The sequence below is a fragment of the Lepisma saccharinum genome, chromosome 7 (genome assembly GCF_977018435.1).
Source record: "Lepisma saccharinum chromosome 7, izLepSacc3.1, whole genome shotgun sequence".
NCBI lineage: Eukaryota > Metazoa > Arthropoda > Insecta > Zygentoma > Lepismatidae > Lepisma > Lepisma saccharinum.
The window spans coordinates 13,089,136-13,105,949 of record NC_139235.1 but is presented as its reverse complement, the minus strand read 5'-3'; the positions used below and the strand labels follow the sequence as shown (position 1 = coordinate 13,105,949).

Genomic DNA, 16,814 nt, shown 5'->3' with positions numbered 1-16,814 from the left:
TGAAAGGGGCTGAAATTCATCGTAGACCGTTATCACAATATGGAGACAACGCTTTATCACGTAAAAGTGTTTTTTCGTGGATCAAGAAGTTTAAAAGTGGCCGGAAGAGTGTGATGCACAAAGAGAGAGCAGGACGCCCGTCAACCTCCACCACGGACGACAAGATTCAGCAAGCTCGAGAGATGGTTCTGGCAAATAGGCGAGTTACCATCGATGAGGTAGCGTCATCTTTAAACATCAGTCATGGTTCTGCCCATCTGCCATCCACGACGAGCTCAGTGAAATGTTGGAGAAGAAGCTGGAGCCAGCAATATGCAACAAACGTCGAGGTCTCTTGTCTAAGACAGTGTTGTTTTTGCATGATAATGCCTGACCACACACGGCTCGGCACACCGTTAACACCCTCAACAAGTTGACTTTTGAGGTACTGGAACACCCTCCCTACATCCCAGATCTTGCTCCCTACGACTTTCATTTGTTTGGGCCACTCAAGGATGATTTGTGAGGTCGTCGATTTTCAACTGACTTAAGACGTGCAGGAAGCGGTGCAAAAGTGACTCCGCGACCAACCGAAAAACTTCTTGGAAGGAATACGCAAGCTTGTGGACCGCTGGACCAAGTGCATTGACAAGGGAGGTGACTATGTCAAAAAAATTATGTACGTGTTGAACCTCTACCTTTGTGTAAATAAATTGTAGAACGAAAAGTGTAGATAATTTTTGACTCACCTTCGTATGAACTACTTTTAAAATTTGCATTTTTTTCCCTTGCTTAGAAATATCTAAAACTTGTGGAAACATTATGGTGCATGTTTATATAAATCTGATTGTAAAAATCTAAAAAAGAAAGAAAGTGAAGAATGAATTGATTTTGCTAGTTACCTTCCATTTTACATTCAGCATCTCAGAACTTAATGGTTCGACACTAACATCCAGAGGAGGACCACTAGGTGCTGAAAAAAAAAAAAAAAAAGAATTAAATTATTTTTTATCTTACGTGTAAATAAAATCATAATGCAAAATAATAGTGCAGTCATCAGAACTGCTGTATTTTGAAAGTAATAAAATTAATGAAATTACTAACCTACATTCTTTATGATATCATAAAAATATTTCCTCAACAAAGGCAGTATTTTCCCAGAGCTGTGTTATTACTCTGTAGAAGTTAACTATTTTTTGCAAAATTAATCTTAGCAGCAGCATAAAAATTCTCTTAATATAAATTATTTTTGTAGTATATATATTATTCCACAAGGTAGAAAAGTAATTTTTGTAATTCTGATTGTATATATTCTGATAAAGATAATTAACAAATGTTGTAAAATAATGTGTAAACTGAGTTTAAAGTTAATATCCCTTTTTATCTTGCCTACATAAATATATATAAAATCACGTGTGTTCCTGTTGTGACATCTGAAATCAATTGTATATAATTCTTATTTGTGTGCATTTATTATTGATTTTCGCATAGATAATGCTAGACATAGAAGGTAATGTCTGAAATGAAGATTACAGACCTTGTTTCAAAATAATCTATGAATTGAATCAGTTTCAAATTCTATATGTACAAGTATAGATCATGTTGTACCCCATTTCTACTATGTCGTATCCATAGGAGCATTATTCACTATTGGAAAAACAGATATCAGAAGCAAGAAGTATGAAAATTTTTAACGTTTTGTATTGCACAAGGTGTCCTGGATAGAACTACTAAGAAGGAAAGCATGAAATGTCTGAAGTTAATAGCCTCGAAGTATACACATAAAACTTCAAAAGTTTTTTTTGCCAGTCCATGTAGATGAAACCTACAGTGCCCATTTCATATCATTATGGCAAATCCCCTCCCCACAATTTGTGACAACACTGTCAGGTTCCCAGAACTGCAGGGAGAACTGTGGGGAATTCTACATTTTTCAATCTGGAACTCATTGTACTCTTTGATTGATTGATTTGGTTTACTTTACTTTGCTTTTCTGCCACTGTTGGCTAATCACGAAGAAGAAGATGAGTGATGATATGTTGAAATTGATGTAGGAACACTCATGAAACCATGTAAACATCAAGGCAATAAATGCAATAGTTCCGGAGATGTGATGCTTTCCGTTTCATTAGTTCTTTCCCATACTGCATGCATAACTGCAGGGTAATGTAATACCTTCTTGAGATGTGAACACTGATATATGTATGCTTGGAGGTCCAGCTCCAACCTCATTCACTGCAATGACTCGAAGCTGATAGTGCGTCGCTGGAAGAAGTCCTCCCACTTTGGCTTTCTGAACTCCTCCACCAGTCGTAAGATTCGACCAATGCTCCGCTCTCTCTCTGAACTGTATCACATAGTGAGATATTGGTGCATGACCTGCATATGGTGGAGACCAGCTTAACATTACCCATCTACTCCCTGCTTCCATAACTTCCACATTGGAAGGTGGCTCTGGGGACTCTGAAAAACGAAAAATACCTTGAAAAGCTTTCAGTTCATGCATTTTGTAACTAAATTTCAACTGATAACTGAAGGGCTCGGGTGTAAAACATGGTAAGTGACATTTTGGTGGTTTCTGAGTTTATTAAGAAAATAATTTGTAACTCAAAAATTACCAAAATGTCACTTACCTTGTGTTACACCCGAGCCCTTCAATTTGTACTTAAACATTTCCATTGATTACATTAATCCTGAGTACACAACATTTAAAAAAAAACATGCCTATCTCAATTATTTCTTAATGATAGTGATAACATAAATATAAGTTAATAGTTTGTAAAAAAAGTTTATAAACCACGAAAGATACTGACAATTACCTTTTTTGTAAAAAAATGTTTTTTTTGGGAGAAAGATAAATAATTAGAATACATCTAAATCTTTCATATTTAGGACATCCCCAATGGCATAGTGATAACGTTGTTGACTTGTAATCAAGGGGTCCCAAGTTTGATACCTGGTGGAGGCACATACTAGTTCAGATCCCACTTTAAACTGTAGGTCCAGTCCCGATTAGCCTGTACATCAACATTCTGTTGTTCTTAATCCATATGATATGCCATCTTAAAAACATAAAAATGTACAGTGTAAGCATCATAAATGTTGATGTAATAAGAATTAGTAATGCAATTTCATACTTTAAAACTTATAATAATAATAACAGAAGTTCTTGTTGCATAATTCTTATGAATTCTTTGTCTGTTACCAGATACTTTCACAAATTCATAAACTGTTAATTGTTGTTTTGTGTGTTATAAGCAGTGATGTACACGAGCTGATCCTCAAATTGGTGAAGCATATGAAGAAATCAGGGAAAACTTTTTTCATCACTTCAATAAAAACAACAGTCTCCTCGAAAACAAAAGGCAGAAAACCAATCACATCGCTAATGCCTGCTGCCACAATGATGCTTTTAAGTGCAGCATTCAAACAAAGCTCAATTGGAAAGCTTGACACCTAATCATGTTATTAGGATTGACTGCCCTCTATTGAAAAACAGACTGATTATTACCACACAATGTATATGGCAACTCTTTTATTTCAATTTTGCTTGCAAATAATGCATTCTTGCATTATAAATAGTATCTGATGGTGACTTTTGTTGCATGTAGGAATCGCCACAAAATCACAGACATCAAGATTTCAAATTATCCTATATCTTTTTGAGATGCAACGGATAATCCAGATATCTAAATATCTGAATAATTTACATATCCAGATAGAACAAATTTGATGAAGGATTTGCAGTAAATCCATGCAGTGAAGTATGAAAATGAGTAAAAGAACATGTGGATAGCCTGTAAAAAGGATATATTATAAAATTGTTTGGATAAAGCACACATTCAGATATCATGACATTTTGGATAATTTGAATATCGAATATATGTTGGAAAATCCAGATAATTTGAATATATACAAATCAGAATATACGATACAGTATCTGGATACATGAAATCTTGATATAAAATTATCCGAGTTGGTTTGGTTTGAGTTGCTGTTTTAAGTCCACTTTGTGCATAGTAAGGCTAATCGGGACTGGACCTACAGTTTAAAGTGGGATCCGAACCACTTGTGCCTCCACCGGGTATCGAACCCGGGACCCCTTGATTACACTGCACCATGGGGGAGGCCAATCAAATTATCCGATATCTGGATAAAATTTTATTCAGATTTGACCATCCCTAGTCCCATGGCGTACTCAAACATATAATAAGTATTTGAATTTCAAATAAACACTTCTGGAGAAATTATTCTTTGTGTTCTATGCATATTGCTTACCTTTTACTAAAAAATGTATTGTAAGGTCGTCTTGTGCAAATTCATTAGCAGCTGTGCATTGGAACATTCCAGAATCCTGTCTCGAAAGCGATGAGAGGTGAAGCTCTGAGGTGATACCAGAAGGAGTTCTCATCTCGTGCACTTGGTCCAGTGTTATTTGTCGGTGTGATGCAGACCACGTTACTTGCAGGGGCAAATCTCCTTGTGCATCACATACTAACACTGCATCTTCACCCACCACTCCACTCTGGTTTACCGTGCGAGCTCTAAAATGTGCTGGAACTGAAGGAAAAATCACATTTAATGTGATAAATTGTATATTTGGTTATATTTTTATATTTTCTTCTCATGCAAATAGATAATAATTCTGTGTGTCACACTCACTGACAAAACAAATCAAGTATTTTTTTGGAAGACACACATGGAAGAACAAGTACAGAGACAGCTTGATAGTGAATGAGGAAATCAGAAGAGCAGGAATGATATTCAGTGCAGAAAAGAGTGAGGTGCTAATAACAAGAAATAGCCAGAAATGAACCAAGAATAAAGATGGACATGAAAGAGTTGAGGGTAGAGCTTCAAATATCTAGGAAGCATAATTGAGAGAAGTGGAAGAATAGATGAGGAGGTAAACAGATGCGGATAAATGGGTGGTGGACTGTATCAAAACATTCGAAGATTAATATGGAACAGAGATGTACCTTTGAAATGCAAGAAGGTAATATATAATACATACTATGTACCAATTATTATGCATGGAGCAGAGACTTGGACAATGACAGGGAGAGACACAAAAGAAAGTTGCAGGCAGTGGAGATGAAATTTTTAAGGAGTATATTGGGGAAGACTAGAAGGGATAGAATAAGGAATGAGGAGATCCAACAGACAGTGGGTGTGTTGAAGCTTCAGGACTAAATAGATCAGGCACAGATGAGATGGTTCGGACACATGAAGAGGATGAATGAAGAAAGACTACCAGTAAGAGCTTACCATGCACAAGGAGTGGGAATAAGGGCAAGGGGGAGACCAAGATGTTGGTGGAAAGAGCAGATAGTGGAGTGTGTTAGGAGAAGAGGACAAGATTCGAACACCGTGGAAAGAGGAGAGTGGTGGAAGACCAGGAGAAAATGGAGAGGCTCGACTTCTATGCCGACCCAGCCAAAGGCAGGAAATGGCAAAGGATGATGATGATGATGATGATGACACATGGAATTATTATATATTTATGTAAGAAGGGCATTCAATTGTGTTTGTACAGTGGGATGCAAAAGTATTGATTGGAAAATTGTCCATTACTATTTCCATTAATATTTTTCTCACAGGCTGTGTGTTCTTCAGGAATACATTTTAAGTATGCAGACGTTGTCAGCAGAGTCTTTAAGTTCTCATTGTTTAAAATAAAGTGCATGAACATGGTGATGGACAATTTTTTTGGCAATACTTATGCATTCCACTGTACTATGAACTTTAACATACTTTTGTACCTGGTGGTCACAAGTTCCTCTACCTAGAGCCCATTCAAAGCATCGGATTGCAGTGAAACTTTGTATGGAGTCCATGCAGACCATGGAGGAAGCAAATGCCGATGGAAAAAAAAAGTTCAAATTTTCACCACTAGGCGGAAATGTGGCGCTGAAATAACAACAACCCGAAATCAGACATGTAAAACTTTATTTTTAGTTTATTTCAGTACAGATGTGTTCAATATGCATGCCGTCAATGTGAATGACCCTTTGAATGTGTAAGACAGTATGATCAATGACTCAATAGCAGGATGTTGTTCACTGTGCACCAGATTTCAGAGCCACATTTTCACCTGGTGGAGAAAATTTGAAGTAATTTTATTTTCTCAACAGCATTCACATCTCCATGGTGTTCTTAGCCTCTATACCAAGTTTCAACACAATCCAATGCTTTGAACGTGATCCAGAGGGATCAGAGTAGGGGGACTTCACTTGTTAAAATTAGGAAGAGACCGATATGAAATGTTTGTGATACTGATGACTGATATTCACTGATGTAAAATAAAATTACAAATGTTAATGAAGAACATTTTATTTTCCAATTCCTTATGTAAGAATGCAACAACAATGGGTTTTGTCTTAAAATGATCTCTGCATTTGGATATTTACTTTACAAAATCAGATTACATTAACCTATATGTTCATTAAAAATAACAAAATGGCTGAACTTTGCACTAAATTACACGATGTTCATAGAAATATCAGTAATATTATTGGCAGTTATAGTGATAAAACAATATACCTCTATCAGCCATTGATACCAGATAAATTGTCCCTACAAATGAAGAATTCGGGTTATATTCTTGTCAAGATTTTTTGAGAAATTTCTCAGTCCCCTCCCTCCTTATACAATTTGTACTGATTATAATTATGTACAAAGAATTAGAAGTTAGAATCATTAATTTTGTGTATTAATATTTAAAAAGTCATACATTACCATTTACCCGAAGAAATATCACTTTGCTGAGACCAGCACCAATTTCATTATTAGCTTCGCAGATATAATATCCTTCCTGGCTGGAATCTGCTGAACGGATGTACAGTGAGCCATTATTCGCAATGATAAGGTGATGGTTTGGTTGTAATGCCACATACTCTCCAGGTTGCAAGCCTGCATGGAAAATTAAGAAACAAAGTGACAATTCATTCTATAGTTCTATCAAACACAAAAATCTACAAATATCATTGATGTTTCGACGTTATGAAATGTTGGCATTTATTAATTAGTATTCATTAATATTATACATATTACATGGTTTCAACAATGATGATGGGGTGTTTTAGATGAAATTTTGATTTACGTGTTCCAATTAAACTCATAATATTTTGGATATACGTTGGTCTCTACCACAAGATTTGGATAGATAGTGGTTCATAGTCACTTTTATTTTAAACCCAATCGAGGTCTGGATTTACATAGAGACCGAGGGCTAATAGCATTGCAAGACATCTCTCCCCACTTCCCCAGACAGTTGATATATATATATATACACACACACACACACACACACACACACACACACACACACACACACACACACACACACACACACACACACACACACACACACACACACACACACACACACACACACACACACACACACACACACACACACACACACACACACACACACACACACACACACACACACACACACACACACACACACACACACACATGGCAACATACCAATTACCACAATATTCCTCTCAATGACTGCTTTCAGGTAGCGATCGTCCACTCCTTGCCTCAATCCACCAACACCTCCGTACGTAGAAGATGGGAGAGGGCCTACATATCAGCCATGAGTGCAACCACAGTCCCAGGCCTGAATAAGGCCACCCAGTAATGTCCCCCCACAACCAGCCCTCACCTTCAGCACACCCTTTACCTCCCCCTACACCTTTCACCACTCACAGTTTTCGACAGCCTAGCGAGGGAACAACATGATTTTTTCGTGTGTGAAAGTGTCTACTTTTCCTTTCTGGACCTGGCAACCCTGCAGAGCTCCGAACCAGAAATTGCACACATTTTGAAAGTCACATGTTTTCATTTTCAATCCACAGTGGATGTTGTTTGGTTACATATTACACAGCTTCAGTGTAGATCTTGGTGTTGATAGGGGTACCCAAATCAATGTCCAGTGCACTTTGAAAAGAAAGCATGTGGTCTTAAAAATGTTGGCAACTTTGCTGAGGAACTCCAAAATGTAAGTATTTTCAAACTTTTCTCAGTGTATCTGCATAGACAAACAATATGCACATTAAGCAAATTTTACCATGATGTATATACAGTTTTAGTTATAATAGTTAAGCCAGATTATTTTAAGTACTGCAGTTATATTTTACCACATTTCAAACATTCCCCCCACTTTATGGCCCTTTCCAAAGTAATCTTGGCATGCTCCATTAACATTTTATCTTATTTTACAATCATTACTTTAAATATTCTCAGCTAAATAAAATCATCAGTTTCAATGTTTTATCTGAATATAAATGCATATTTGGCTTTTACTATACTGTTTCTAAATTAATATAAATCTATTTGATGTAACAATATTTTATTCTCCTAACATTGAAACTGATGATTTTATTTAGCTGAGAATAAATAAACTGGCAACCAAATAACATATAGCATACTCATGGTTTACCAGAATTTCTATTCTCTGCAAAGTAGATGTTTCTCTGTGTAGTTCTCACTTTTTCAACTTGCAGAATAGTTGGAAAATGAATGAGTTGCTTCTGTGCAACATGTGTTGTCTTTTTTATCATTCAGCAATTCAACTAAAACTAGAAGATAGTGTTTTGGTTCATCAAACATGTATAATACACGTTTCAGTGTTTTATATTTATTTGTACTTCCAGCAGATCACTTCTTAATCCCTAGGGTTCTAAATAAACAGCAAATTGTGAAAGTTGGCAGAAAGTTCGTCAAATCAATGGACGATTAAAATACTTTTTGTGCCTGAGGCACAGTTGCAATTCTTTAACCTAAAGAATTTAATTTAACAGTGTTCTTGCCATGAATATAACTATAACTTTGTGGCCTCCCCAATGTCACGTGACTTCCAGCACCAGCGCTTCAGTTTGGTTCCATTGGTGACGCAGAGAGGATTCTCACTTTGGAGCTAAGAAGTCATGCATGAGGGTTGGGATTTCTGGCAGCCCTTAGAACAGGAACTCAGGCACCGCTAGAAGGGAGTGACAGTGACATTGAACAGGCCTGACTCTCCTTCGAACGATGAAGAAGAAAGACCTGAACATCGTCCTCTGGATGCATACGAGGTCTCCAAAAGTGTAAAACTGTAGTCACCTTGTAATCAAGGGGTCCTGGGTTCAATACCTGAGGCACATTGCTCAATGGTTCGGATCCTACTTTAAACAGTAGGTCCAGTTCCGTTGAGCCTATCTGTGTATAAAGTGGAATTAAAACAATAATTCAAACGAACTGTAACATTTTTCCTTTACCTTTGGCCTTCATCCAGGAAATGTTTGGCATAGGGAATCCTGTTGCCTGGCAGTGAATTATAACAGCATGCTGATACAGCACAGACACATCTTGAGGTTCAATTAACCAAGAAGGAGCAACTGGAAGAAAAATACACAAGCATTAATAACGCAATGTATACATAGATAAAGAGTATTAACCCAGATAGCACCTAGGTTAACTGCAAGTTAAATCAAATGTTGACTTAACTTGCAGTTAACTTGCGTGCTATCTGGGAATGTTATTATCCATAAATTAAAATCTAATTCAAAGCGATTGATTTTATCAATTCATAAATTAGTGTGTCCAGATTTCTAAAAAGAATTGTGTAAAATTTTGGAAAGGAATACATTTGAAAAAAAATAACTATAATGGTTATGCAATCATCAAGTTTTTGAACTTAAGATCTCATGTCTGAAAATTGGAGGTTTCAGTTCTAGAGCTGTTAGTTATATAGGGTATCCACGAAGTCCCTTTACAACTTTGCACATTTATTGTGAACACCCTGTACTGTAAACACGAAAGCTTTGGCTGACATTGTAATCGTTCGTTTTGAGTGCCCCAATGACATAGCAGGCTGTGTTGTAGGAAAATATGGTACCTACAAGAGAAAGTGCAGTGGGTCACTTGGTTCATTGTGAGGGAAAACCCTGCTAATAGCACCAGCAATTTATGGATGCTGGATGCATGTTGGATCAAGATCATGGTGGCCATCCATGGACATCAGGAGAACGAATGGACTTCTTCGGGGTTCGTGAAAAAGAATCACAAACATGTTTGATGTCTTCACTCGATATTTGTGGGCAGCTACTATGATCTTTATCCAACACAAACCCAGTCTACAAATTTCTGGTGCCAATAGCAGGGTTCTCCCATACTTAGTCCCAGTGCTGAAAGTGGTTTCAGTCAATAGCCGGAGCAGCAACCATAAATGAATAGACACGACTACTACTATTACTGCTGCATATTAAACTAACAATGGTGTTTATTATTATTATTATTATTATTATTTTATCCAAAGTAAATATATAAACACAAGATCTGACATGTGTTATTTCAGGAAATTAGGTTCTCATTTACATAAGATGGATATGCAATGTCTCAGCATAAACTGAGTTCCGTCCACAACTGATTTCCCGGAACAGAGTTCCAGTGCGTTCCGGTTCACTTTAAGCCCTACTTAGTCCGGAAATGTCCGTGCATGTGTGCATCAGATTTTGTTTCGATGAACCAAGAGACCCACTGCCAGGACCACATTTTCACACAACACGTCATTGGGGCACCTGAAACAAACAATGGCAATGTCAATTAAAACTTTGATATTTACAGTATATTATACAACAAGTGCCATGAACATACACAGCACAGGGTATCCGCAAAAAAAATGTGCAAAGTTGTAAAGAGACTTTGTGGACACCCTGTAATTTCAAAATGATTCCAGTGTTATAGTGATTTGATCAAATGCGAATATTCAATTAATCCAAATGTTTGTTAAACCAATGGGGGATGTTTGGACCTGTTAAACACTTCCCTTCAGTGTTAAAACACTTGCATATTATCACGGAAAATGAATTTAAATAGCACATTTATACTTCACTTTATTGTAGTACATAACATGCAAGGGATATAAAGTACCTTTAACAAGAAGCTTGGCAGTGAAATTAGCTGTAGCTGCAGCATTACTTGCAATGCACGTGTAGTGACCAGAGTGTCTGGCTGCGACATCCATGAAGAGAAGATTGCTAACAAACTGGTTCTGCTGCTCTACAATGTCTGGTTCCTGAGCTAGCGGGTCTCCATCTTTCCTCCAAGAAATAGAAATTGGAAAATCCCCAGAAATGATGCTGCATGATACTTGTGCTCGCATTCCTTCTCGGAGATTGGCTGGAAACTGGAAAGGTGCTATTTCTGGAGGTTCTGAAAAAAGCATAATAAATCAATATATTATATATTTTCTTTAAGAACAGCAAATGATGTATTTCTTTGAGATAGTTTCGAAAAAGTGGGAGAGGGGAGGGATTCAGGTGGGTTCTGCTTCGATGGTCATGGATGTGAACACTCCCTTTCACATTTTCTTTGTCTCTTCCTCTCTCTCTCTTTCTTCTATAGTCTATATTTCTTATTATTTTTCTTATTCAGTGCTCTTTGATGGTGGAGTGGTAACATTATCACCTTGTATTCAAAGGGGCATGAGTTCAATGCCAGGAGGAGGGACATAGTGATTTAGATCCCATTTTTGTAGGTCCAATCCTGATTATTAGAAATTAGAATTAAATTCTTTAATCATGGCCGAAGTTCAGCCTGTGGCTGCTCTACCACTTAACCGGCCTATTTGTGCATAAAAGTGGACTTTAAACAAAAATATTGTTTCTTTTTAACTCACTTAATTACTGCCTTGCTACCATTTACCATGTTTTAGCCTAAATCTTGTCCAACCTTGATGTGATGAAAGCTTGAAGAAAGTATGCATGCTAAACATTATACAAGATTTCTTTTTTGCCAGTTATTATTCGGAAACAACACGTTACTTCTTTGTTTGCAACATCGACAGAAGTGACTCGTAATAATATTTGCATATGTTTTAATGGTAACTGTTCGATCTCCGCCGAATGCATTTCTTCATTTTTACAGAAGAAACTACTTACGGAAATGAGTTTCTGTAGCATTTTCAAAGTTCGTGTAGGTATTTTCTTCCATCGTGGAATCTATTTTACCGGGAATTCATGTATTTTTGAAGAAAAATATTTATCCGACGCACAATTGCCGTTGCTTTTATTTGCTTTCTGATGCAACTAACTGTAAAAACAGGAGGGGCATAACTTCGCTAAGTATACCAAGTAAGATATTATCGAGAATAATATTAAATAGAGTGAAGGATGTTGTTGAATCAAGACTGAGGAAAGAACAAGCTGGTTTCTGCAGACAACGTAGTTGTGTCGATTTAATAAATACTCTTAGAATAATTTTGGAACAAAACAGTGAATGGCAAGCCACTTCATATCTTACGTTCATCGATTTTGAAAAGGCTTTTGACTCACTAAATAGAAGAGTCATGTGGCAGACATTAGCAGATTATGGTATTCCAAAGAAGATATTAAACCTAATTAAAGATACGTACGAATGTTTCTGATGTAAATTAAAATCCTGCGTGAAGACATCTGACAGGCTACATCGATGTTACAAACGGAGTGAGACAGGACTGCAACCTATCTCTGACAATACTTCTATTAATACTAGATACAGTTATGAAGAAATTGATATGTTGTAGGAAAATAGGAATGAAATGTTGGCTCAAAGATAGACTAGAAGATTTAGATTTTGCGGATGACATCTGCTTATTAGCAGAAAGACTTAGCGACATGAAGGAGAAACTAAAAAGACTACAGGAGGAAGCGAAGTTAGCAGGAGTCACTATTAATGTGAACAAGACTAAAGAAATGAGAGTCCATGCAAAAGGAAAAGAAAAGTTGAATGTTTGTCATGAGCTGGCTGAACAAGTAGAATCATTTACTCATCGATTGATTGATTGATTTGCTTTATTTTACTTCGACTTTTGTGCCACTTTTGGCTAATTTGCGAATATGGGGATGAGTGATGAGATGATGAAACTGATGAATGGACACTCACAAACATCCATGCCCAGGCCAAGATTTTCTTTTTTTGAAGGATTCGAACCCGGGACCCCTGGCGTCATAGCGCGATGTGCTAACCACTCCGCCACAGGGGCCGGCACTTAGGAAGTATCATAACAAAAGGAGGTGGTTCAGATGAAGACATACAAAATAGAATAAAGAAAGCCAATGGGGCATTTATCCCATTTGGAAAACCTGCAATATTTCTAGAAAGACAAAAATAAGAATTTTCAATACAAATGTAAAATCAGTTTTATTGTATGCTTGCGAAACATGGAAAACCACACAAGCTAACACAAAAAGGATACAAACCTTTATTAATCGTTGTCTCAGGCGTATCCTGGATATAAAATGGCCAGAAATAATATCAAATGAAGAACTATGGAGAGAAAGTAAACAACAGCCAATTGCAACCCAAATAAAAAGAAGATAATGGAGTTGGTTAGGACACACCTTACGAAAACCAACTGGAGCAATAGAGGAAGCAGCCTTAGGCTGGAACCCCCAAGGAGCCCGAAAGATATGGAAGAGAAGCAGCCGAGAAAGGAAAAACCCGGAGAGGTCAAGGAGTTGGCACGTCACAGAGCCAAATGGAGGCGTTTGACTGAAGCCCTATGCTCCTGATGGAGCAAAAGGAAATAAGTGAAGTAAGTTTTTAAAAATATGTAGTAATTAATTGACTTTTATATTTAATAACATTACAGATATACCGTATATTTGTGTGTAGATTTTTATCTTCCTCCCCCAACCAGTCTCCAATGATTTCTCACCCTGCTTTCCACTGCAACAATCTTAAAACCAAACCACCACCGATGTCTTCTGGCGAATTCAGGAAACTCGGGACACTACTTGCCCCTCAGGGACCGATTGGTTTTCGAAAGCTACAGCGCCCTTCCCTTCCTGAAAAACACAATTCCAACCGCCTTTCAGTTGGGTTGAGTTGAGTTTAATTTAAACCGGCCATTTCTGGCATTCCAGGCCCCTCATTTGTCAGCATTCGGTTGGGTGACTCTCGCAGAAGCAATCGTGGAACTTGGACAACAGCAGTCTGATAAAGAATGCCAGGCTCTGGTACATTAGCGCTCTCCCTCACGCGGAATGACCGCGATGCATGAAATTTAGAATTGCACGGAATCGCAGGAAGTGTGTGGCAGATAAACAAACCAAGTTTAAACCATCTGACACCGTGCCACAAGACTGCAATCGGTAATTAATTAAATTCGAAGCATTTTTTAGTTGTATACAGTCAGGGTTGGCAACGTAATTTACTCGTTACGTTTTTTTACCTAAGTTACGCGTAATTTACTAGTAATTTACTTCGCGTAGAAAACTAGTTTTTTAAGCAGATGTAAAAAAATAATTTTCTTTTGTAAATTATTAATATAAAAACTACTTTAATTATATTACATTTGAAACTTTAATTTTCTTACATATTTCAGCATAAAATCATCACTTTCTGAAGATTGTTTATACAGCCACCTACAAGTCGGGCAATGATAAGAAGCGGTGTGCAATCAGAACGCAACGTGACCAAATTCTGTCTCCTCGTTGGTTGCCATGTGGCTGGAGGTTTTCTACGTTGCCACGTTCGCACAAACAGGCGGACAGGCTAATCAGCTGTTGGCAAGCTCGGGAAAAACGCGAAAATAAGCACGTACGTATTAGTATGCTATTATATGTTATTTCCGTCGTAAAGTTATAAATTAACGAATCTAGAAGTTTGAATCTGAAGTTTCTTGTAGGTTAACGTTAACTTTCCGTGTGAATTTTACTTTCTGGCAAGCATGAAACATTTTCTCTTCCTGCTCTACACAGGAACCGAAAACCTTCACTGAAAGAACCTTTGTTGTGTTTTTATTATGGTACATTGGAAGCAGCAGCTACCGGCATCTTTTTACTTGTGTTGTATCGTATCACAATTACCAACAAAAGAAAATGCGTCTTGTGTTATGAACAACTGTGGCAAATCGTTCTCCTTTGATTTCATGCCGCCTCTCTTTGCCTTCTTTGTCACGCCGCGGCGTTCGTCTTTTTCGCAACTCGATACCGACCGCAGCTATACCCGCCTATTGTTTTTGTATACGAAACTCGCCCTTTATTTTGTAAAGACATGGAATTCATACTTCTGTAACATTGTTGAAGCAGAACGTACAAATGAAATGTATTTCTTGAAAATTAGGGCGAATTACGTATAAACAAATTACGTACAACTTGGTTTCGTTAACACGTTTTAAAATTATATTTTACGGAACCTACAAAAATTCACCTCTAAAACAGAATTTCACATAACTGAGTTACTGTATTACGGAGAAAGAAGAATTTATCAAGAACAAATCAATCGTGTGTGAATTCATTGATTGAGTTGGTGTTTTAAAGTCCACCTTATGCACACTACGGCTAATCTGGAATGGGCCTACAGTTGGAAGTGGGATCCGAACCACCATGTGCCTCGACAGGGTATCGAACCCAGGACTACTTGATTACAAGGCGATGACGCTTACCCTACCACTGTACCATCGGGGAGGCACATGTAGGTGCGTGAAGTGAGATAATTTGGGTTGCCGGTTGCTAGAGCGTCCCGACTGTAACGCCCTCACCCTCAGTAACATATTTTTAAAAATAGAACTGTTCTTTCACATATTTTTACAAATTGGGAAATCTGTTAATTATATACGTCTTGCACTATATAGTACAAGGCCATTCGGTTTAGCTTGAGCTGTGGCATTCAGATGCACAGAAGCCTGTCGCTCAGCCCGACGATGCGCGCGTTCCACTGAGGTCAGAGTTGCTAACCGCCTTAACAATTAGGCTACCTATAGCCATCATCCGACTTTAGAGCTTATTGGTAGGGGTGTTCGGGACTTAGTGGTGTCTGGATGTAGGAGGTTTTTTTTTTCAACACTTTGACAAGGTGATAGTTCAAGGGAAAGAAGAGAGGATTATATGTGTTAGTGAAACCCCTCGCGCAGGGAAGGGGGCAGATCGTGGTATCACGAGGAAGGTGACTGTTGACCTGTGTTGCTTAGGGTGCTTTTATTCAGCGGAAGCTGAGGTGAAAACTGGAAAGAATATTGGAAAAAGCAAAGTGATACACAGTCAGAGTAGAGAAATTATCTCAAGTTTGTGAAGAAAGAAGCTGACAGTGGTCTTGCGTTGGATGTTAAACAAGTTGAAAAGCGTGTTTCCGCGGCTACTGGTGTGTCAGTAAGTAGCCTACTTTGAAATGCCTCTAAAACATAAATGATCGCAAGAAAGAGATTAGTAACGTCTAACGAAACACGCAGAAGAAAGAAATTAAAAAGTTATGTGGACGAATTTGGCGTGTGTTATTCGGAGAACAATTAACGAAGTTCACGATCATGAAGGACAACGCCCTACTTTATATTCGTAAGTAATTTTTTTTAATGAGACAACAGCATGTAGCCACTGCCAGTCTCCTTAAGGGACCTTCGCCAGTGTATAAGTGATGGTGAGCTCAAACAGCGTGAAATTTTCTTAGTCATCATTCTGTCTACTCCCTGAAAACTTTTCAAACAAGATCCAAAAATACTTCTACACAACCATTGTTTTGTAGGAGAGAGAGCAAAGGTTTATGGGTAAATCAGGAGGGAAATGAAATGATAAGATAGAGGGATGCAAGGGAAGGCCTTTTCTCAAGACATCCAAATATCATCCTACCTTCCACGTAGTGTACCCTGAACTGAATTATGCAGACTAACGAGGCACTGGCGTCTGGACGTACAGCCAGTATAATCCTCTATGGGGCTAGTGTTGAGTCGTCTGTAGACAGTGGCGTAGCAACATATCGCGAGGTCCTAGGCGAGGCGAGGCCCTCATCTATTCTTTAAATTTGAAATCCCAATGTGCATCGATAGAAAATCTTCAAGGATACGTCATCAAATTATTATATTT

The 16,814-nt window shown here is 37.8% G+C and overlaps 1 protein-coding gene across 1 annotated transcript in view; it reads right to left on the bottom strand.

Annotated features, from left to right (window-relative positions):
* Window positions 1-16,814, bottom strand: part of LOC145989730 (cell adhesion molecule Dscam1-like) — a 505,150-nt gene that overhangs the window by 55,715 nt on the left and 432,621 nt on the right. Inside the window, exons 9-14 of the mRNA XM_083125004.1 lie at window positions 10,906-11,187; window positions 9,252-9,371; window positions 6,718-6,891; window positions 4,258-4,539; window positions 2,155-2,442; window positions 882-952 (exon numbers count right to left, since the gene is read on the bottom strand). Coding sequence (XP_082981130.1) covers window positions 882-952; window positions 2,155-2,442; window positions 4,258-4,539; window positions 6,718-6,891; window positions 9,252-9,371; window positions 10,906-11,187 — 1,217 coding nt within the window. The remainder of the gene's footprint in view (window positions 1-881; window positions 953-2,154; window positions 2,443-4,257; window positions 4,540-6,717; window positions 6,892-9,251; window positions 9,372-10,905; window positions 11,188-16,814) is intronic.